Here is a 23,519-nt window from a genome sequence, read left to right as displayed (position 1 = left end):
GAGGGTTCAGGATGGGGAACACAGGTATACCTGTGGCGGATTCATTTCGATATTTGGCAAAACTAATACAATATTGTAAAGTTTAAAAAAAAAAAAAGTATAAAGACACTTTTAGTGAATACAATGATTTACATACCACTGCCCAACCCCCCACACACATAGATATGGTCCCCCTGCCCTCACATTATAAAGAGTACTATATTATGGTTACCTGAGAAATGACAGAAACACCAATGCCCTAGTTCCTTGCTTAATTACTGAGTGGCGCCCCACACAAAGCACACAAAGGAATTTTTAGAAAGCTCCTCTAGGTGACTTCACGTGCAGCTAGTGAAGAGAACCATTAGATGAGCTAAGACCACTGAGGGAGAAGAAACCCAGACAAAATGGTGACCATATGCAGCATCTAAAGAAATGAACAGCTACTTGGTCCTGCTTTAAAGACATGCTGGGAAATTTTGGCATTTATGTGAAATCTCCTGATAATTAAATGCTGGGAACTAAATAATATAAATGAGCCAAATAAATTTGCTGGCCAGGTTCATTTTGCAGGCAATTCTGCTTAAACCCCTATGAGGGAAGGGGTTCCTTTCCCAATCTTTTAACATACATGACCTGATTTCAGGGAAATCAGCTTTTAGCCTGAGAGAGTGAAATTAAACAAGCAGCTAGAGAGAAATGTTCTAGATCACTAACCACTGGTTGATAGAATCAAGTCTAAGCTGTAGGTGCTACAACTCTTCATTTCTTTAATAGGTATTTATTTAATATGACTCCCACAGAGTCCTACTATGGGACAGGCAATGGATATTTAATGGTGAACATATTATAACACACATGTTATTTCTCCTTGGATATCTCACCAAGGAGAAAAACACTGAGGGTGATTACCACTGGGAAAAAACAGAGTCCTAACATCTAAAACAACTAGCTACCCAGTATGCTGGCTCCAAGGGCTTTAACAGCCAGCAGGCTCATTTCCGAGGTCAGGGGCAGCAGCCGAGAGCGCCAGGCTGCGACGGCGCAGGAGTGGCGGAGAGGAGCTTACCCACGCCCAAGGTCAGGGGCAGAAGCCGAGAGGAGCAACCCCACGTCCAAGGAGTGGTGGCTGCACGGGCGCAGGAGGGCTGAGAGGAGCTACTCCACGTTCAAGGTCAGCAGGGGCGGCCGTGAGGAGATACCCCTCGTCCAAGGTAAGGGCAGCGGCTGTGCTTTGCTGGAGCAGCCGTGAAGAGATAACCCACGTCCAAGGTAAGAGAAACCCAGGTAAGACAGTAGGTGTTGCAAGAGGGCATCAGAGGGCAGACACTGAAACTGAGAGGGTAACAGGCAGGAAGGACAGGGGTCTCCAAACGGAAGAAATAGCCTGCAAGTGTCACAACGTTTTTATCTCTCTTATGCGGCAGGAGGAAACAAACTAGCGATAGCACAAGCTGGAATCAAGATTGCCAGGAGAAATATCAATAAGCTCAGATATGCAGATGACACCACCCTTATGGCAGAAAGTGAAAAGGAACTAAAAAGCCTCTTGATGAAAGTGAAAGTGGAGAGTGAAAAAGTTGGCTTAAAAGCTCAACATTCAGAAAACGAAGATCATGGCATCTGGTCCCATCACTTCATGGGAAATAGATGGGGAAACAGTGGAAACAGTGTCAGACTTTATTTTTTGGGCTCCAAAATCACTGCAGATGGTGACTGCAGCCATGAAATTAAAAGATGCTTACTCCTTGGAAGGAAAGTTTTGACCAACCTAGATAGCATATTGAAAAGCAGAGACATTACTTTGCCCACAAAGGTCCATCTTGTCAAGGCTATGGTTTTTCAGTGGTCATGTATGGATGTGAGAGCTGGACTGTGAAGAAAGCTGAGTGCTGAAGAATTGATGCTTTTGAACTGTGGTGTTGGAGAAGATTCTTGAGAGTCCCTTGGACAGCAAGGAGATTCAACCAGTCCATCCAGTGAAATCAGTCCTGAATGTTCACTGGAAGGACTGATGCTGAAGCGGAAACTCCAATCCTTTGGCCACCTGATATGAAGAAGTGACTCACTGGAAAAAACCCTGATGCTGGGCAAGATTGAGGGCAGGAGGAGAAGGGGACAACAGAGGATGAGATGATTGGATGGCATCACCAATTTGATGGACATGAGTTTGAGCAAGCTCCAGGAGTTGGTGATGGACAGGAAAGCCTGGTGTGCTGCAGGCAGTTCATGGGGTCACAAAGAGCTGGACACAGCTAAGTGAATGTACTGAACTGAACTGAAATAGCCATGGAACACATGTCATGACTAATTCAACCCAGGTAATCACAAACAGCCAAGTAAACGGAAAGATGACAGACTAAAATCTGCATGGAACTTCTCTAACCTTTAACATTTTAATTTAAAACAGAAACAATAAATATTCTGTGTGTCCATCTTTGACTTACCTTCATTACAGAAACGTAGCACAAAGCTAACACTTAGTCTTCACTAAGTGCTTAATAAATGAAAAAAATGAAAAAATGTAAAACTGAAGTCGTGTGTTAGTATAGAAAAAGATTTTGACAGGAGCAATTTAAAAAATAATTTTCTCAAAAATGCAAGCCCTAATTGAAAAAGACACAATTGAAATAGCCAGAATATGGAAGCAACGTAGATGTCCATTGACAAATGAATGGATAAAGAAGCTGTGGTATATATGCACAACGGAATATTCAGCCATAAAAAGGAATGCATTTGAGTCGGTTCTGATGAGGTGGATGAACCTAGAACCTATTACACAGAGTGAAGTAAGTCAGAAAGAGAAAGATAAATATCATATTCTAACCCACATATACACAATCTCAAAAAACGGTCCAGAAAAATTTATTTACAGGGCAACAGTGGAGAAACAGATATAGAGAATAGACTTATGGACATGGGGAGAGGGGAGGAGAGGGTGAGATGTATGGAAAGAGTAACACGGAAATTTACATTACCGTATGTAAAATAGATAGCCAACGGGAATTTACTGTATGGTTCAGGAAATTCAAACAGGGGCTCTGTATCAACCTAGACGGGTGGGATAGGGAGGGAGATGGGACGGAGATTCAAAAGGGAGGGGATATATGTATACCTATGGCTGATTCATGTTGAGGGTTGACAGAAAACAACAAAATTCTGTAAACCAATTATCCTTCAATAAAAAAAAAGAAAAACAAAACAAAACAAATCAAAACAAACAAAAAAAATGCAAGCTCTAAACTGCATATGTACAAAAAGTCTATGCAGGCTATACTGTATTTAAATCTACCTAAATACAGATGATGTGAGTAACGCCCTCTAATATAAGCTATGTATTAATGCTCTAAAAGAAAACCATAAATTATACAGAGTCACAAACATCAGAGAAAAAATAACTGACCAGCTGCCTCTCAAGCTTGTTTCTAATCCTACAAAATGGAAAGCAGAGTTAAATCACGGTATTTTTGAAACTAAAAAGTTAAAGTGCTGAAAACATAATTGCCATTAAGTTATTATACAAATTCATATGTTGCATGTAAGTATATAAAATAATGTAAAAGAAGCGACAAACCTGCAAATTACCCTTTCCAATGAAGCCAAGCAGCAATTGGATTTGAATCTGAGAGAGTTTCACCCCTACTGGACTTTCAGAATACCAAACTGACAGACTGTCGAAGAGCAGCATCAAATCCTCTAAAAGCTAACACAAAGGAAAAATTGAGAAATAAAAATATTCCCATTTTTAAATCTATCTATGATGAGCTTCCCCCAAAAGTAATACAAATCATAAATATTTCAAGGCTGATTCAATATTCAGCTGGTAAAAAACAAAAGAATTATCCTAGCAATAGTTAAAATCTGTAACTATGTTTATCCATTGTTTATTGCATCTGATTAAATATTAATGCTGAGTGAGGATATAAAATTTCTTTCTTTGAATAAAGTCTCTCACTACCAAAAAAAAATGATTTCAAAGAGATGTTACGCACCTTCTCAGTCCACATGTTCGAATTGACTAGTCCCTCTGATTGCAGGAAGTCCTGTATGATCAGTGTGAGTCGGAAAGCATTTTCAGCAGTTACTGGATTCATTTTTGCTTCTCTGTTTTCTGTGACGGCCCATTCTAACATCTTCTGTAGCAAACTAGGTATAAAGCAAAGTAAAACCACTTTATACTTATAAAAATAACAGGTCATTAAAAATTGAAAAGAAAACAGCAACAGCAAAGCCAGCTATTTATTAACAGGAGTGTATTTCCAAAGATAAACTCTCACTGGCAGGTATCATAAGACATTGTGGATGGATTTTAGTAACAATGAAACCACTTTTTCATCTCTGGAGTATCTATCTTAAATATAACCTAATACTAAAAGGCAGAGTAAAAGTTACCGGTTTTACTTGACCTTTAAAAAAAAAAAAAGCTATGAAAATAATTGACATTCTGGCCATGAGATATTTAAAAATTTCTTTTAAAGCTGAATTTGGAAATGTTAGGGAAGAAAGCCTTATGCCTTACACAGAATCTAGCTCTGTGCAAAAACAAGGAAGTAATTCTGTTGCAGTATGCTGCTGTTACAGTGTCCTACCATATGCCTGGAACTCAAAGCTTTAGAGGAGTAATTTTCATGGAAACACTACTCCCTTCCTTTAGCATGGAAGCACTCAAACCTGGGCTAGACTATAGAACACCAAGCACCAAGTCCTTAGACACTACAGGAAACAACTGAAACAATGAGTGTATAATCACCTCAAACCAAATTAATGTAAGATTTAAATCTCTTCACATTGGAGTTTGCTTTGTATTTCTCTCTAGATCCCACTAGAATGGCAACAGACAGGAAAAGGGCTGAGCACAAAGCTTCCCCTTTTCTCTCTCCCTACCCAGTGAATACGGAATAAATGTTCAATAACAAATATTTTAGATTCCTGCCCACTTTCAAAAGCAGAGGGGATATCACTAACGGAATGCTTACACTAGTTTTATTTCATCTGATGGTCGAAGTAGCTCACTGGATATTCCTGGTTTAGTTAGTGCTGAAAACACTTGTCCCCGTTCAATCCAAGTATCATCATCAGACTTTTCTAGTCCCTTACACATTATACAGCTCAAAATATTGGTCAGTAACTGAATAAGCTCCTCCTCACATCTCTATAAAAAAGATAAATATAATATTAAATTATTGGAGGGAAGGGTTGTTAAAAACACATAAACAGAACTATCAGGTTTATAGATTATAATCATTTAACATATTTTTAAGGTGTCTGGATGAACCTAGAACTTTACTAGGAAGGCCCCAGAGATGTAAAGAGAAATAAGACACTGGCTTTGCTCTCAAGACACTCACCACTGTGGGACTTCTAGGTGTCTAATACCTTCAATCATGAGACTTGGAACATGAATAATATATGAAGCTATTAACAATTACACATTTCTGCGGTTAGACATATAAAAATAAAAACACATTTGGACAAATAAGGCATCTTACCTCTTTGTTTTCAAGTAAAGAGAAGTCATCACTAAAACCCACATCATTTGTGACGCTGCTTTCTTTGTCAGGCTGTACAGGAAATGGCTTCATGGACTCTACTGGGGAAGGAGTGCTAGGCAGGCTGTCTGGCATTTGACTTCCACCATCACTCAGTTCACATGAATCAATTCCACTGAGATCTAAACTCAGAGGTGAAGGGTTATTATGCCAGAATTCTTCTTGATTCTCTGATTTGAAAGATAATTCTCCCATCGAGCTATCTTCTTGAAATAATGGCATGTTTGAGTCTAGAGAATGTCTATCCTCCAAACTCCACTCATCTGAAGACACATGAGCTGAGGCAAAAGAGGCAATTTTTTCTTCATCTGTCTTTTCGTCAAAGTTCCTCTTCATATCTTCCACTGATATATTTTTATCATTGTCTTTCACTATAATAGCCCTATTGTGCTTATGAAGAGTATTTCCATTTTCAAAATTTGCTTTTAAAAAAAGCTTAACTAAGGTGTCTTGCCAGCCCACTTGTTGAGATATCTGATGTGCTGCATCTGGCTGGGACTGCAAAATCTGTAGCATCTGCAAAGAGATTAAGAATGCAAAAATTTGTCAAAAGGTAAATGGTACTTTACATCAGAAACAGTTTCAGTTATTTCATGACAAAGTAATTTAATAAAAACTTTGGAGGATACATTTTCAACAGATTATGTTCTTAACTAGATTACAGACTATTTGGAGGGCAGACACTGCGTTCGCAACTAATCTGAGTATGAGTCATTGTATATCTAGAGTAGGGATATATTCAAATATTTGCTGAAAGATAAAAAAGAAAAAAGATAAAATAATCCTGCACATACCAACATACTCATGTTACTAACTTAATTTGGTCAGAGAAAAAATATAAACTGATTTAAGGCATATATAAAATGTAATAAAGTTATATCCTCTCAACTAAATACTCTCCATGAGCCTACTATATTTGTTTAGCAAATACTGAACATCAACTATGTGCCAAAGTACTGGATAGTTCCGAGACTTTGGCTACCTACTGCCAAGAGCTGACTCACTGGAAAAGACCCTGATGCTGGGAAAGATTGAAGGCAGGAGGAGAAGGTGACAACAGAGGATGAGATGGTTGGATGGCATCACCGACTCAGTGGACATGAGTTTGAGCAAGCTCCGGGAGACGGTGAAGGACAGGGAAGCCTGGCGTGCTGCAGTCCACAGAGTCACAGAGAGTCAGACATGACTTAGAAATGAACAACAACTATGTACCGCGCACAGTTCTGACACTGCTGCTGCTGCTGCTGTCACTTCAGTCGTGTCCGACTCTGTGCAACCCCAGAGACGGCCTCCTACCAGGCTCCTCTGTCCCTGGGATTCTCCAGGCAAGAACACTGGAGTGGGTTGCCATTTCCTTCTCCAAGGCATGAAAGTGAAAAGTGAAAGTGAAGTCACTCAGTCGTGTCCGACTTTTAGCGACCTCATGCACTGCAGCCTACCAGGCTCCTCTGTCCATGGGATTTTCCAGGCAAGAGTACTGGAGTGGGGTGCCATTGCCTTCTCCGGTTCTAACACTAGGGTTTGGGGAATCATTAGAACACACAAGAAACTTTGAAAGACCGTAAGTACACAAAGAATAATGTCCCATATCATTTCCCCCCCAAAGCAAAGTTAATGGGTTGCTTTTGCAAAAACATTTTTTTTTCATTAACTATATGGTGCAAACAAACAAAAACTGAACTTTAATTCCAGAAAACTATTTCCAATGAGATGGATGCTGCTATTTAGCTAGAATAAGAAACTGAAATTAAAGAGTAGATATTGACTTGACAATGTGTATGATCTCTAGAATCCCAAATGACTTCATATTTTTTGGATAAAAAAAAAATTTCAAACACTGTATCAGAAATGCTGTTAAAAGTGGTCTGGCCCCAGAACCCAAGTGCTCCCCACTACACCACACTGCCTTCTGGTAGAGAATAGGAAGGGTACTGGGGAAGAGCAAAGCCCAACCATAGAGCATAAAGAACTCTACTTAGTACTCTGTAATGATCTATATGGGAAAAGAATATTTAAAAGTGGATATATGTATAACTGATTCACTTTGCTGTATAGCAGAAATACAACATTGTAAATCAACTGTATTTCAAAAAAATTATTAAAAAAAATTATAAGAAATGCTGTTAGGATCTTTAAGATTTAAATTGCAAAGCAAATTAACTTCTAAGTAGATGGAAAGAACTCAGCTCCCAGTGTTTATAGAGTATCTCTTTATCAGAATTTCTAACTCTGACAAATTTCATAGCAGGAGATGAATTATATCAGTGTGGACTTCAAAATTAATGGTTTTTATGTACACTGATGCTGGCACAGAAAGCAGTTGGGTCAAAGTGAGTTACAATGACATGTTAAGTATCTTTCCTCACTTAATGCTGTCAATCAGTGAGCTACTATGCCTCTGTCAGTGCAAACTGTCAGCTTTAAACATACTAAATCTTGGTGGGCAAAGAAAACTTTTCAAGATTTTAAAGTTTCCATGAAATAAGACTTATTGTGCAGCTATTTTATAAACACCTAATGAATAAAAACTAGGCTGCACTGGGAGAGGTTTCTAATTGCACACTGAGAGGAAAAGATAAATTTACATTTTTCTTGCTTCAAGAAAAATATAGCAAAATCCATTAATATGTAAAATATGAAAACTCTTTGAAGAGCTATTACATTTCATGAATTATGTCCTACATTATGTATTACCACAGACAGGTAAATATCTGTGTTAAAAAAAAAAAGCTCCTAACAGAAGTCTGTTAACATGTAAAACAGGAAACAATCTAAAATGTCCATCAATAGGAAACCAGACTATACTTCATAGAACAGTCATAGAATAAAAAACTATGCAGCTGTTAAAGAGAAACATGGGAACTTTCCTGTGGTACAGTGGATAAGAATCCACCTGCCAATGCAGGAGACATGGGTTTGATCCCTAGTCCAGGAACATTCCACACGCTGCAGGGCAATTAAGCCCGTGCACCACAACTACTGAGCTCATCATGTCTAGAGCCCGTGAGCTGCAACTGCTAAGTCTGCATGCCGCAAGTACTGAACCCCAAGCACCTAGAGCCCTCGCTCTACAACAAGAGAAGCCACTGCAATGAGAAGCCCGCGCACCACAACAAAGAGAAGCCTTTTGCTCACCAAAACTAGAGAACACCTGCGTGGAGCAACAAAGATCCAGTGCAATCAATCAATAAATAATAAATAAAATAAAAATTAAAGAAAAAAGGAGAAATATATATCCAGATTTACTGGTGGAAAAGTACTGTGACATAATTAGGGAACAAAATTAAAAAGAAAAGCAAGGAAGCAAATTAAATACCAGACTGGTCATTGGTTGCCAGTAGAAAAGGTTTTAAGCAGGAAGAAACACATGGGATAACCATTCATCAACTTAGTTAAAGGTTAAATAAGTGGACTGAAGGCAAATCATTGTTGGAATACACTCATAAACTACAGAAAACCCTTTCCATAAAGGTCAAAAGATTCAGAAACTCTAAAATATGGTATATGAATTAGAAAAGGTCACAACTGAAGGATCTTAATACAGAAAATACGCTCTGGGAATGTATTTTTGACTCTGGGAAGGGCATTATTTCCAGGAGCTCATGTATGGTGAAGAAGAACAAATTTGTATGCTATATTTCTTATTATTACATAAAGTTGCTGCTGCTGCTAAGTCACTTCAGTCGTGTTCGACTGTGTGACCCCATAGACAGCAGCCCACTAGGCTCCCCTAATTCACTTCAAAAAAGTAAACTATAACATTATGTCATATAAAAGATATTAGAACTTATATCTGGTGAAAAATACTTAATCTAAAGGTTATTCACAATAATACTGAAATTCTTAGAGTATATTTTTAAAGTTTACTAACCTTTCTGCAGATGACCACCCTGACATTTATATAGGCTCTGTGAGATATATATACCACAGATAACAGATCTTTGAAATTAATAGCAGGATCTATGATAGAAAAAAAAAACAGTTAAAATTAAGTACTAGAGAAAAAACAAGAAAGATATGTGTTAATAGTTATATATAAGCTGACATATTCATTTCATTTATACTTTTTTCCTGCTGTCAACAAACATGCCTTTTACCCCCAACTTTATTAAGATATAACTGACATAAAAACATGGTTTAAGGTGCAAAACACAATGATTTTATATATATATATATATATATAGTGAAATGATTATACAATAAAGTTATTTAACACATCCATTATCTCACATAGTTACCATATTTCTTTTTGTGGTGAGGACATTTAAGGTCTTAGCAACTTACAAATACACAACACTGTATTGTTAACTACAGTCACCATGTTATAACTTAGATCCACAAAACATACTTAATTTACAACTGAAAGTTTTCACTCTTTGTACCTTTACCCATTTCCCTCACTGCCCCAGCTCTGGCAACCATTCGTCTACCCTGTTTCTCACTTTCCCCCCCACCATAGGTTAAGTGAGATCACATGGCATTTGTCCTTCTTTGCCTGACTTACTTCACTTACCAGATTGCCTTCTAGGCTTTTCCATGTTGTTGCAAATGGCAGGATTTCCTTCTTTTATATGGCCAATATTCACACATATATACATGCCTGACTTTTGTTACTTATTTATCTGTCAATGGACACTTAGGTTGTTTCTGTATCTTGACCATCAAGAATGATGGTATAATAAACATAGTGGTGCAGATCATACCTCTTTGAGATATGATTTCATTTCCTTTAGATATATACCCAGAAGAAGAACTGCTGAATCATGTGGTAGTTCTATTTTTAATTTTTTAAGAACCTTCCAAAGTGGCTGCGAATTCATATCCATTGAATCTGAGCTGACTAGATGTGAATTCAATGGACAGTCAGCTCAAATTTAATGAACTCATGTCCACTGGCATGAATTTGGACATGAATTTGAGCAAAATCCAGGAGAGAGTGGGCAGAGGAGCCTGGCATGCTGCAGTCCATGGGGCTGCAGGGAGTTAGACACAATTAAGAGACTGAAAACCAACAGTAGTGGCTGCACCAATTTATAACACATTCCCACCAACAGCACACAAGGGTTCCCTTTTCTCCATATCCTCACCACCAGCACTTTTTATCTCTTCTCTTTTTGGTAACAGCCAAACTAAGAGGTGGGAGGTGATATCTCACTGTGTTTTTGATTTTCATTTCCCTTAGAATTAAGGATGTTGAGTATATTTTCATGTATTTGTTGGCCATTTGTATATCTTCTTTGGAAAAATGTCTATTCACATCCTTTGCTCATATTTTAATTGGATTTTTTGCTATTGAGTTGTATGATTTCCTTATATATTTTAGATATTAACTCCTTATAAGATTTGATTTATAAACATTTTCTCCTATACTATAGACTGTATGTATATACTTTTTGTATAAAAGACTTTTCCTTTTGTTGATGGTTCCTTTTGTTATGTAGAAGTTTTCTGGTTTGATCTAATCCCATGGTTTATTTTGATTTTTATTACTTTTGTTGTCTTACGCAAAAAATCATTGCCAAGACAAAGGTCAAACAGCTTTTCCCCTATGTTTTCTTCTAGTATTTTTACAGTTCAATTCTTACACTTAACCCTTTAATCTATATGAGTTAATTTTTGTGGGTGGTGTATGGGTCCATTCTCATTCTTTTATAAATGGATATTCAGTTTTCCCAACCACGTTTATTGAAGAGACTATCTTCCCTCCATTGAGTTCAGGGATCCCTTATCAAATACTAGTTTACTGTACATGCGTAGTTTTATTTCTGGGCTCTTGATTCTGTTTCACTTTTTTGTGTGACTATTTTTATGCATACTGGAGCACACTCTTTTGATTACTACAACTTTGTAGTATAGTTTGAAATCCCAAAGTATGATGCCTCCAGCGTTCTGCTTTCTCAAAAAAAGAATGATACATAATAGTCACATAAATGCCGAAATAACTGTTTCATTTTGGTTAAGAATCACAGATATGTTTAAATTTTACAAAGACAATAGTTTTAGAACGTTCAACATCTTCCTCAGTAAACCCAAAATAGCTGTTGTTTGATTGCCTAAACATACTGTCCAAACTGCTTGGATGTTATATTTGTATTACCTTCTTATGTATATGTCTTATCAATAAAATGATAAACCACTCAAGACAAAGAAGCTTATCTTAGCTCTTTCTGAATCTCTAGCATCTGATATAAATTCCATAGTTTGTAGTAAGTACTAACACAAAGGTTTATAAAAGAAAAATCAAAAACAAAAAAGAATATCTAAAATTAGTTTTCATTTTTCCTTTAAGATTTTAAGCTCTGTAAAGAAAAACAATATCTTGTACACGTTTTCTCTAATGTCCTTTTCTTTTTACATAGTCAATTATTTGCTTATCACTCAGTCAATAAACATCTACTGAAGGCATGCCAAGTAAGGTTCCATGCTATGCTCTGGGGAAAAACAACAAAGGTATATTTGAAACAGTATCCGATGAAAGCCTTGCTGAATCAAGTAACAGGTAATTTTAAAAGCAACCTGAGGAAAGAGGGGGAAAGAACCTTCTGAAGAAAAAAAATTTAGAGCCATCAAGTAGAATTATATGATGATGAAGAACATTTCTATGCATCAGTATTTTTAGCCTTGGTCATACCTGTATTTATAATTTGATTGGTGAGACTTTTAATGAGAGAAGTATTAACAGGTGCTTCATTAAGAAGGAGTCCAAATCCTGAGTAGCCAACTTCTCTGAGTCGAATACGTTGTTTACTTCGTTCATAAACATTTGTGCATTTCAACATCTGTTCCATAACCTGGGCACAATGGTAATATATTCATCTCAATATAGAAAACTAAGAACTGTTGTCACTTAGGTTAACATTGAATAAATATTAGTGTACAATGTTTTTGAAGCATCATTTTATTCCTCAAGAATTTTTTAAAAATGGCACTAATAGGGAAGACTATTCCATATCTTGCTATAATTAAAAAATGAACTTAAAAGCAACTGCATTTGAATAATTAATATGTTTCAAACCCTGATTTATATCAATTTCTTAGTAGATAAAAGAAATAATTTAAAATTTTCTTTTAATGGCCTAAAGTGTAGAGGGAAAAAATCCTGTAGCTTGCAAGAAGAACAAACGTGTGCTCTGAAATATAAGAAAGATACTTCTAGATCAATCTAGTAATCTATTTATGTGATAGTTGTCAAAATAATTTTCAACAACAAGGAAATACTGTGAAACACCTCATCCATATGTTAAAATGGAAGAATAAATTAGTAACCTCAAACATCTTGAAGGTAAATCAATAATTTTACAAAATGACATACTGAAAGCTTTTATGAAAGGGTAATCTTGGCAAAAGAGTATCATGGAAAACCTCTGCGGGGCCATTTTTGAAGAAATGACATTAAATCTCCATATAGGAACCGTGTATGGGTGCATGCTTTAAAGAATAGCTTCTTTAAATTGGTCATCATAACCAATACTCAGGAGAGACTATGTCAGACCATCATTAATGTACTTTTGTTTTCCAAAATTTAGGAATTCCATATTAAGGCAATCCAAACATAACCCCACAAGTAGACTTTATGTCACACTAATGATGTAGGGGAAACAACTGTCACAGGCAATTTGGCATAACAAAGGATGAAAAAAATGCATTTGCAGTAGAAATATGACTGACTTTTTAAATTGTAGTTAACCAAAAAGGTGGAGAGGGTGGCTTCAGTCCAAGTTCAAAGTCTGGGATATTCTGGAAAGCTTAATAAAACATGTCCTACATCCTTTAACAAGTTACTAATTTTTCGACTTCAGTTTCATCTGTAACATGATAATAATAATATCCACTTCATAAAGTTGCTGCAAGGACTATATAAACTATACATAAAATGGGCTTAAAGAAGTAAAAGTGAAGTTGCTCAGTTGTGTCTGACTCTTTGTGACCCCACGGACTATAGCCTACCAGGCTTCTCCGTTCATGGGATTTTCCAGGCAGTAATACTGGAGTGGGTTGTCATTTCCTTCTCCAGAAGATCTTCCCAACCCAGGGATTGAACCCAGGTCTCCCACATTGTAGGCAGACGCTTTACTGTCTGAGCCACAAAATGGGCTTAGTGCTTGATAAATAGTGGGTGCTAAATAAGCTTAGTATGATGGGCTACACAGACCCACTGGAAGTCAAAAGGAGTTAAGAGTTTTTCTATTGAGTATGACAAAGTGGATTTTCCACTGAAATTACTAATCAGATTATAATAATATAGTTTTTAAATACACAAACAGCAAAAACATTAAAAATATATATCAAAACAAACCGAACAATTTAAAATTAGAAGTAGGGATGTGAAAAAAGAATTAACATTCATAGAATGGATATGTTCCAAGTAAATTCATATACCCACAAATGTCCCCAAATATAAAGATGCTTAAGACATGTTTGTACCTTAAAAATGATTTCTCTTAGTTTGTCAGAGTACTTCTGATTTAAGAGTAAGGCATAAAGTATGTCAGCATTTCCAGGTTCAAACAGCAGTAAGAAAAGCTGACCTCTATTTGGGCTGGTACGTAGGAGACTGAAGAGTATGTCCAAAATTCCAAGAAGCTTTTAAAATTAAGCAACAGAAAACAAATAACCACATTCATATACAGAAACACAAATAAAAGTCATAAACCACAGTTACTTAACTAAATTCAATATCCTCTAATGTTTTAGCTTAACTAGATTATCAGAAGTCTTCTGAACCTGCCTTGCCTTTTCCTTCATTATGCTTTTGTTTTATTCCATTTCCTTTTGCACATCCTCTCACTACCCACATTCATCTGCTGAACCTTTCTCTTCCATAAAGTCTTTCTCTTCCATACAGCTATCTCTTCCACAAAAGTCTTTCCTGGTTCCTCAACATCTAACACTCTCCTATGGAAATCTCATGTTACTTCACATTTCTCTTACAGATATTATCATGCTTTTTTTATTTTCATAATTACTTATAAACCTTTCTTATCAATCCCTGCCTTCATTAGGCTAAAAACAAGAATGATAATTCTTTCATCATTAAATACCTACAATACCTAGTATTATTCTATGTATATGTATAGTAAGTATTCAATAAATATATAGTTAAGTATGTAATAAATGTTTGACTAAATTGATCAAGAAAATATTATTAGCAATGAATCATAGCATAGGTGACAATACAGCAATCATGAAATAAGATGATTATTCATTATTCTAAATAATGAGAAGCTTTTGAAGTAGTTCAACCTTATAAGGAAATAGCCTAAGTTAATTTATCTGTATAATACCAACTACAAAGTCATATAACCACTGATTACACAATGCATATTTCATGATAGAGAAAAAAATTCTTCAGTCAACATAAATTAAGGCTGCTCAGATTTGGTGTTGAGAGTGGTATAATACCAAAAGAACACAGAAACAGCAACAAAAACACCTATGGTTATATAGTTTCAGGTTTATCAGCTGTGTGACTTTTTAAGTTGAGTCACCTAATCTCTCTGAGCACATATTTTCAAATGTACACATGGGAAGAGTAATCACTGGTCTGCATATTTTATGTCAGTGGTCAAATTCTACCATACATCAGAATCACCTTGAGGGCTTGATTTGGACATATATTTGGATTTCTAAAACATTCTCAGGTAAGTGGGTCCATATATTGAGAACCACTGTCTTAAAGGGTAGCTCTGAGGTATAAATGAATAGTGTATGTGAAAGAATTTAAAAATAGAAATAGTTATAATTTACTCTTTATGTAAAATTTTTATGAACCTATTAAATACTAAAATTTATGTGAGAAATCTACCTAGTAACTTTTGTTAATAGTTAAACATACAATACATAGCTTATGATACAGCAACTTAATTATTAAAACTAACAGGTTTATCAAGAGCATAATACCTGTTCTTCTTCATTGATAGCAGCTATGTAACCCATAATACTTTGTATCTCTTCATGAGTTCCACCTTTGCTCAGAAAATATTTAATTAGTCCATACAAAGAAGTCCTTATTGTTCGAATATCATCGGGAGACAGCTCATTATATTTACAATCATTCCTAAAACAGAAAATAAACAAGAAACAACTGAAATTTTTAACTTTTACATCTTTGTACTTTTATATATAAAAGAATCCATAGTTTAAAAGATGTTTGCATGTAACTATTAGAATTCATAGTATCTTTGGCTTCTTTTTAAGAAAAACCTTTTTAAGTTAGGAGTTGCAATAATAAAGATATAAATTGTTAAAAATAGTTTATGTATTATGTAGCAGACACAATTTTAAGTGCTTTACACATTAATATTTCATTTAATTTAATCCTCGAAATAAACATAGGAAATCATACAGTTCTTGTCACAAAGCAGAAAACCTTAGCACAGAAAAGTTGAGCAAGTTGCCCTTGTATGTGATCCCTTGTTCATCATTTTAACCTTCACAATGTCCTGGCTCTCTGAAGTTAAAAGCATCAGAACTTCTAGAAAATATAACAATCTAAGTGCTCCAACCAAGTAACAGACACATTATCAAACTGAGAAGAAGGACATCGTACCCATAATAAATCCTAAGTGTATCCAGGAGAAATTGTACACCATACTTCTTTCGGAAAACTCTCCTGCTGTCTTTGATGATGGTAGAAAGATACTGTATGTGACCTAAAATAGAAAGTTTACTCTTATATACCTAAAATAAAAGTCACATAGGTGGTAATAAATTTCTAAAGCAACTATAAAATTTTATCCGACAGCCTGAGCTTACCAATTCGAAAGGGAAAATCTCCACGGTTCCAAATACGGAAGTCAAAGAGTAAATACTGATACATTTGTTGCAGGAGCTGCATATTTTTCTCTAATGATACCTGTTCAATGAGTAACTGAATTGCCATCAATACATTAACATCCATCAAAGCACTAGGCACCTGAAATCCAAACAGAAGAAGGTTCTTGTAAAGTTCAGTTTAAACAATTGTCATTAAGCTATAATTTGAAATGATTAATTCAGAACATCTACTAAATATAAAAATTTTGGTTAGAAAAATATAAACAATTTAAACATTAATTTTTCTGATATAACTCTAGAACATATTCCTAAAATAGTCTTTAAATGATCAAATAACCCAAATACCAAAGTTAACACATAAGGTCCTGAATATCAAAGATTATACACTGTTATATGTAAGATAAGTAGTTCTTATATAAGGTGATTTCATAGAAATTTTTAAAAGCTGCTTGTGAAATAAATTATATTCACTAATATAACTTAAGTTATGATAGTATAAGTTTTAAAATATATTTATCTACTGGAAAGAAAAAGTCTCAATACTAACTGGTAATTACAATCATCAGAAATATCTGCAGAATATTAGACTAGCTCACCTTCTGAAGTAAGGCTCCAAGAACAGCAACTCCATGGGAGTGAATAAGGTTGTCCTGGTTAATAGGATGTCTTTGAATAAAGTGTTTCACAATCAAGATAAATGTTGCAATTAAATTTCTCTCGAGTCTTGACTCTGTGGGATTGTGAACAAGTCATTAATTATCATAATTACTCTAATCACTTTTATATCAGATGCTCTACATCATAATGCATATTGTAACAAACAAGGAATTGGGCTCAGGAATTTGCATCCTAAAGGTCACTTGCAGAACATAAATATCACAGAAAACAGTGACTGCATATTATATATTTAAATACACATGTAAATATTTTCTCTACCATAAATTTAATAGTGTTGTCAGATTTCTGCTAACAGTACAAACTAAGGATAGTCAAGAGTACAGTCAACATCCTAAGTGTTTTGAACAAAGTATTATGAATCTTCTGAACTCCATTAGGAAAATTAGGAATGGACCACTTCAGCTACAAATGGTAGCAAGGCATTTCCAATTAATTCTCACATTTCTCAATGACCATTTCACATTAATTCAGCTAAATACCTGATGCCTTTGTGGAGGTCAATACCACCCAATCTCCTTCTACAGGTGTTATCAACTCAGAAACTGTGCTTTCATTCAATCCTTCAGGAATCTGTCCTTCACCAAAGTGGCTGATTTGTTCCAATAGAGGAAAGAGTACATTTAATCCACCTATGCAATTTATAACATCCTGAAAGAGGAAACCACAGTTGATTAATCTTAAGATGCGTGGGCAATTTTATCATTTAATACCTATTCAGCATGTATGAGGTTATAATTTGCTAAAGTTTTAAGCAAGGTGTACAACAGCCTAAGCTAAAGGAACCTTGTATGGGCATATATATGCTTTAAGGGCAGCCTCAAGGGTCACCATAATGAATACTCAAGAGAGACAAAGCCAGATCATTTTTTAAAATTTATATTTAATTGAAGAAAAATTGCTTTACAATATTGCATTGGTTTCTTCCATGCATCAACATTAATCTGTCTTAGGCACACATGGTACACATATGCCCCTCCTTCTTCAACACCCCTCCCACCTCCCACACCTTGCCACCCCTCTAGGTTGTTACACACCCCCAGTTTGAGTTCCCTGTTTCATACAGCAAATTCCCATTGGCTATCTATTTTACATATGGTAGTGTATATGTTTCCATGCCACTGTCTCCATTCATCCATCTCTCCTTCCTCTCCCACTCCATGTCCGTAAGTCTGTTCTCTATGTCTGTGTCTCCACTGCTGCCCTGCAAATAGGTTCATCATATCATCTTCCTAGATTCCATATATATGCATTAATATACAATATTTGTTTTTCTCTTTCTAACTTACTTCCCTCTGTATAATAGGCTCTAGTTTATCCATCTCATTAGAACTGACTCAAATGTGTTCCTTTTTATGTCTAAGTAATATTCCAACAGCTTGTTTATCCATTCATCTGTCAATGCACATCTAGGATGCTTCCATATCCTAGCTACTGTAAACAGTGCTGCCATGAACACTGGAGTGCGTGTGTCTTTTTCAGTTTTGGTTTCCTCAGGGTATATGCCTAGTGGTAGGATTGCTGGGTTGTATGGTAGTTTTATTCTTAGTTTTTTAAGGAATTTCCATACTGTTTTCCATACTGGCTATATCCATTTACATTCTCACCAACAGTGCAAGAAGGTTCCCTTTTCTCCACACCCTCTCTAGCACTTGTTTGCGGGTTTTTTGATGATGGCCATTCTGACTGGTGTGAGGTGATATTTCATTGCAGTTTTGATTTGCAATTCTCTTAATAAAAAGTGATATTGAACATCTTTTCCTGTGTTTATTAGCCAGGCCAGACCATTTTTAATGCACCTCTGTTTTCCAAAGTTTACAAATTCAAAAGACAGGCAATCCAAACATGACCCTCTAAGTACATGTCATTATCATTAATGATGTAAGAAGTAACAACTGTCACAAGGCAATAAGGCATAACAAACAGGAGAATAAGTCATGAAAAAACAGAATGTATTTGCATTACAAATATGACTGACTCCTCTAAGTTTACAAAAAAGTGGAGTCAGTGGCTTCAACCTAAGTTCAAAGTGACTATTGTGGATAGCAAAATATATTCAGATATATTCAATATCTTAGACAAGTTATTTCCCAGGACTCAGTTTCCACATCTGTAAGATAAAGATAATATTAATTTCCACTCTGTAAAGCTGTTACAAGGATGAGGTAAGCTAACACACGAAAAGTGCTTAGTGCCTGACATACAGGGGGTGCTATATAAGATTAGACTGCTAAAATGTTCTGAACTGCCATGTATACATAGCTTAAGTCTGTAAACAACTTCTTCCTAGTCTTTGCTTGTTTTTCATATTGATTTTTAAGGGCTTTGTAATCAGTAAACTAGAATTTTGGATGGAAAGTATTTTTTTCCAGTTGTCATTTAAATTTTTTTTTCTTTGATTTTGCTGCAGTATAAAAAAGCAATAGTCTTTTTCTTGATAATTGTTTCTTTTTGACTTCTGCATAGCTATATTCAAGGCTCAAAGACTGCTTTGAATTTCAAGTATAATGTATGACAGATAATCAGCTTTCTCTATATAAGTAATTCATAGAACTGGCCTTATAAAATCAATCTTATAGGTCATCAAAAGTTAACTTATAAACTGGCAAACTGTCATAAATCTTACTATGTTAACAGGTAGGAATAAGTGTTATCTCAAAGAGAAAAAAGCTTTATATCACATGAATGAGAATAATACAAATTGATGGATTCATTTTAGCCCAGGCAGAATTATCCTAATGATTTCTATTCATTGAAACAATAAGCTTATATGATTGGTATTAAATGACTAGAAGATAAAAGGGTTTTATTTTCTTTGCTGATTTACCAGCAAGTTCCAACATAAATGTCTTTTATTTTTATTGTACTTAGGCTATAGTTTCTATTTAATATATCTTTTAAAGAAATTCTATATTTTAGAAACAGGATGTCTCTGACTTTTACATTAGCCCAAATAATCTTTACTAATTTATAATCACTCAGTCAATGATCTTATTGTATATCCCAGGCGCCAGGCACTGGTAGAAAAAGCAGTGGTCCCTCCTTTGAAGTTCTTAAGGACTACTGGAGAATCAAGCAAGCAAATCGTTAAACTATTCATGATGAGTGAAATAATAAAAACTGGTACAAGTACTCATGAGAAGAAGAGTACTTGGAAATAAGTAGAGGCCTTTAGACAGAAGCAAAAATATATCCAGATGAGACATAAATATGAGGCACACGAAAAAGGCAAACCAGATGTGACAGCTAGACAGTGTGTTGGAGAAGAGGGAAAATTACTCTTTAACCTCAGAGAAGAACAATCTAAGTTTGTTTAAAGCTGATGGACAGGAGACTAGACAAGAAGTGTATGATATAGGAGAAAAGGGATAATCAGTGAAGTCTCTGAGGGTTTGAAATCTGTTACATAGTTTTAGGGATTAAATATCTTAAAAGTGGAGCAATTAATGAGGGCAGCATATTTTTCTTATGAAAACTGACAGCATAACTTAAAAAGATAACTAAGTTACAAAAAAATTAAATAGTCATTCAACTACTTATTTGTTATCCTTCAAACTGTTCACCTGCAGATATTTTTTTTTTTTTTTTTTTAGTTGCAGTACGTGGACTTAGTTGCTCTGTGGTATGTGGGCTTTCCAGGTAGCTCAGTGGTAAAGAATCCGCCTGCCAGTGCAAGAGATGCCAGAAACATGGTTGGGTCAGTCCCTGGGTTGGGAAGATCCCCTGGAGGAGGAAATTGCAACCCACTCCAGTATTTTTGCTTGGAAAATCCCATGGAGAGAGGAGCCTGGCAAGCCACAGTCCATGGAATCACAGAGTCTGACACAGCTTAGTGACTGAACATGCACACATGTGGGATCTCAGTTTCCCGACTGGGAATCAAACCTGCATCCCCTGCACTGCAAGGTGGACTCTTAACCACTGGACCGCCAGTGAAGTCCCCGATTGACTAATATTTTGTTGAAGGATTTTGCCTCTATGTTCATGAGAGATATTGGTGTGTAGTTTTCTTTTCTTATAATGTCTTTGGTGTTGGTTTTAAGGTAATGCTAATCACATAGAATGATTTAGGAAGTATTGCCTTTGCACTTGCTTATGGAAGAAATTATAGCGAATTGATGTAATTTCTTAAATGTTTGGTAGATTTCATCAGTGAATTCATCTGCGCCTGGTGCTTTCTGTTTTGGAAGGTTGTTTATTATTCATTTAATTTCTTTTTTTTTTTTTTAATTAGAAATCTAGCATTCTATTCATACTAAGTCAAACAAGTGGAATCAAAATGTCAAATTTTTTAGGTAGGCAAAAATTCATAAGTTTCCTAAAATACATATATTATACATATTATTTATATTTATGTATACAAAAGTTTTTCCACTATGCTTGATAAGGCATGAGAAAGAACATTTAAAAAAAGAGATGGAGAAATAGGAAAACATAAACTAAATGAAATGGGAGCACTGAATATGAAATAGAAAAGTGAAACAGACTAGATAAAAGTAAAATATCCTCATAAGTTCAGTTGTTTTTAAACATGGTTACTCATTAGAAACCTATCTGGAGCTCTGGCAAAAAAAAAAAATAATAATAATAATAATACCTGGGCATTTGTATTTTTCAGAAAATTCCAAGGTAATTCTGATGTGCATATGGATTTAATAAAAAGTGATTATAGGCTTTTCTATTAAATGCTAGATTCGGTGATATAGAATTCTATAATTTTTCTGTTGACCAATCATGATACAATGATATTAAGTAATAGTTACATAATCACAGTAGTAAAAGATGTTTGTCAGTTTTCACAATCAATAGCCAGACAAAAAATAAAAGGTGATTACAATTGCAAGCCATAATGGGAACATGATTAACCTAACAATATAAAATAATTACATTCAATTTGGGGGGTCAAGCAAAGTGATGTGGTCAGTGGAAGTGCATACACGCACATGTTTTCATCAGCTCAGCCAGTCTGTCTTTTGGTTGGTGCATTTAATCCATTTACACTTAAGGTACCTCAACATGTGTTATCCTATTACTGTTTCCTTAATTGTTTTTGGGTTCCTTCTCTTGTTTTCTGCCTAGAGAACTTCCATTAGCATTTGTTATAAAGCTGGTTTGGTGGTGCTGAATTCTAACTTTTGCTTGTCTGTAAGCTTTTGATTTCTTCATCAAATCTGAAGGAGAGTCTTGCTGGGTAGAATATTCTTCATTGTAGGTTTTTCCCTTCATCACTTTAAATATGTCATGCCATTCCCTTCTGGCTTGTGGAGTTTCTGTTGAGAAATCAGCTGACAGCCTAATGGGAGTTCCCTTGTTTATTATTTGCCATTTTCCCCTTGTTGCTTTTAATAGTTTATCTCTGTCTTTATTTATTTTTTTTTTTTTTACCATGAGGTACTTTAGTTATTTTCAGTATTCATCCCACTTGCATAATATCTAAGACAGAACTATGTCATACCATATTCTTTTTTTTTTTCCTGAAAAATTTCACAATATAATGTTGATAGTTTACCATGAAGAAATTAAGAAAAGAGAATAGTTTCTAATGTTTATCCATGTATTGACTGTTCATAGTGCTCTTTACTCCTTCCTGTATTTCCCAGTTTTGTTTTGATATTATCATCATTCATAAAGGACTTCATCATTTTTTATAGCTCATGCATGCTTCCTTAGCTTTCATTTCTCTGAAGGTGTTTTCACCCCCATTTCAAAAGATACTTTCAATGAATATCTATTACAGAATTGACAGCTTTAATTTTTCAGCACTTTATTTATTTATTTTTTATTTGATAAATTTAATGCCTTTTATTGCCATACCTCATTTTACTGTGCTTTGCTTTAGTGAGCTTTATAGATACATGTTTTTTTTTTTTTTTTTCCTTGTTAATTTTCTGTTTAGTTGATCTATCCATAAGTGTGAGTGGGGTATTAAAGTCTCCCACTATTATTGTGTTATTGTTAATTTCTCCTTTCATACTTGTTAGGATTTGTCTTACATACTGCGGTGCTCCCATGTTGGGTGGATATATATTTATAATTGTTATATCTTCTTCTTTGATTGATCCTTTGATCATTATGTAGTGACCTTCTTTGTCTCTTTTCACAGCCTTTGTTTTAAAGTCTAATTTATCTGATACGAGTATTGTGACTCCTGCTTTCTTTTGGTCCCAATTTGCATGGAAAATCTTTTTCCAGCCCTTCACTTTCAGTCTGTATGTGTCCCCTGTTTTGAGGTGGGTCTCTTGTAGACAACATATGTAGGGGTCTTGTTTTTGTATCCATTCAGCCAGTCTTTGTCTTTTGGTTGGGGCATTCAACCCATTTACGTTTAAGGTAATTACTAATAAGTATGATCCCGTTGCCATTTACTTTATTGTTTTGGGTTCGAGTTTATACACCATTTTTATGTTTCCTGTCTAGAGCACCTGCAGATATTTTAAACTGGATTTACTCAGATCAATCTGGGGCTGCTCAAAAGACAAATGTTTTTAAAGGATCAGTCCACTTAGATAATATGCTGCCCAATGTTCACCATTAACTTAC

The 23,519-nt window shown here is 35.2% G+C and overlaps 1 protein-coding gene and 1 long non-coding RNA gene across 7 annotated transcripts in view; both read right to left on the bottom strand.

The window, feature by feature from the left end:
- The window catches only part of NBEAL1 (neurobeachin like 1), a 164,009-nt gene that overhangs the window by 69,237 nt on the left and 71,253 nt on the right, over window positions 1-23,519 (bottom strand). For all 6 annotated transcript variants that reach the window (XM_061382133.1, XM_061382104.1, XM_061382147.1 and 3 more), the window contains 12 exons: window positions 17,462-17,630; window positions 16,901-17,034; window positions 16,284-16,443; window positions 16,078-16,180; window positions 15,429-15,585; window positions 13,953-14,111; window positions 12,160-12,319; window positions 9,400-9,488; window positions 5,469-6,044; window positions 4,956-5,131; window positions 3,972-4,125; window positions 3,554-3,682 (listed from right to left, as the gene is read on the bottom strand). In XM_061382133.1, coding sequence (XP_061238117.1) covers window positions 3,554-3,682; window positions 3,972-4,125; window positions 4,956-5,131; window positions 5,469-6,044; window positions 9,400-9,488; window positions 12,160-12,319; window positions 13,953-14,111; window positions 15,429-15,585; window positions 16,078-16,180; window positions 16,284-16,443; window positions 16,901-17,034; window positions 17,462-17,630 — 2,166 coding nt within the window. The remainder of the gene's footprint in view (window positions 1-3,553; window positions 3,683-3,971; window positions 4,126-4,955; window positions 5,132-5,468; window positions 6,045-9,399; window positions 9,489-12,159; window positions 12,320-13,952; window positions 14,112-15,428; window positions 15,586-16,077; window positions 16,181-16,283; window positions 16,444-16,900; window positions 17,035-17,461; window positions 17,631-23,519) is intronic.
- Window positions 17,843-23,513, bottom strand: LOC133227566 (uncharacterized). The gene is made up of 2 exons (XR_009729866.1): window positions 23,402-23,513; window positions 17,843-20,542 (listed from the first exon to the last, which is right to left on the bottom strand). It is a non-coding gene; the product is annotated as an uncharacterized LOC133227566 (long non-coding RNA).

The sequence above is a fragment of the Bos javanicus genome, chromosome 2 (genome assembly GCF_032452875.1).
Source record: "Bos javanicus breed banteng chromosome 2, ARS-OSU_banteng_1.0, whole genome shotgun sequence".
Taxonomy (NCBI): domain Eukaryota; kingdom Metazoa; phylum Chordata; class Mammalia; order Artiodactyla; family Bovidae; genus Bos; species Bos javanicus.
This window is presented reverse-complemented; position numbering and strand designations above follow the sequence as displayed.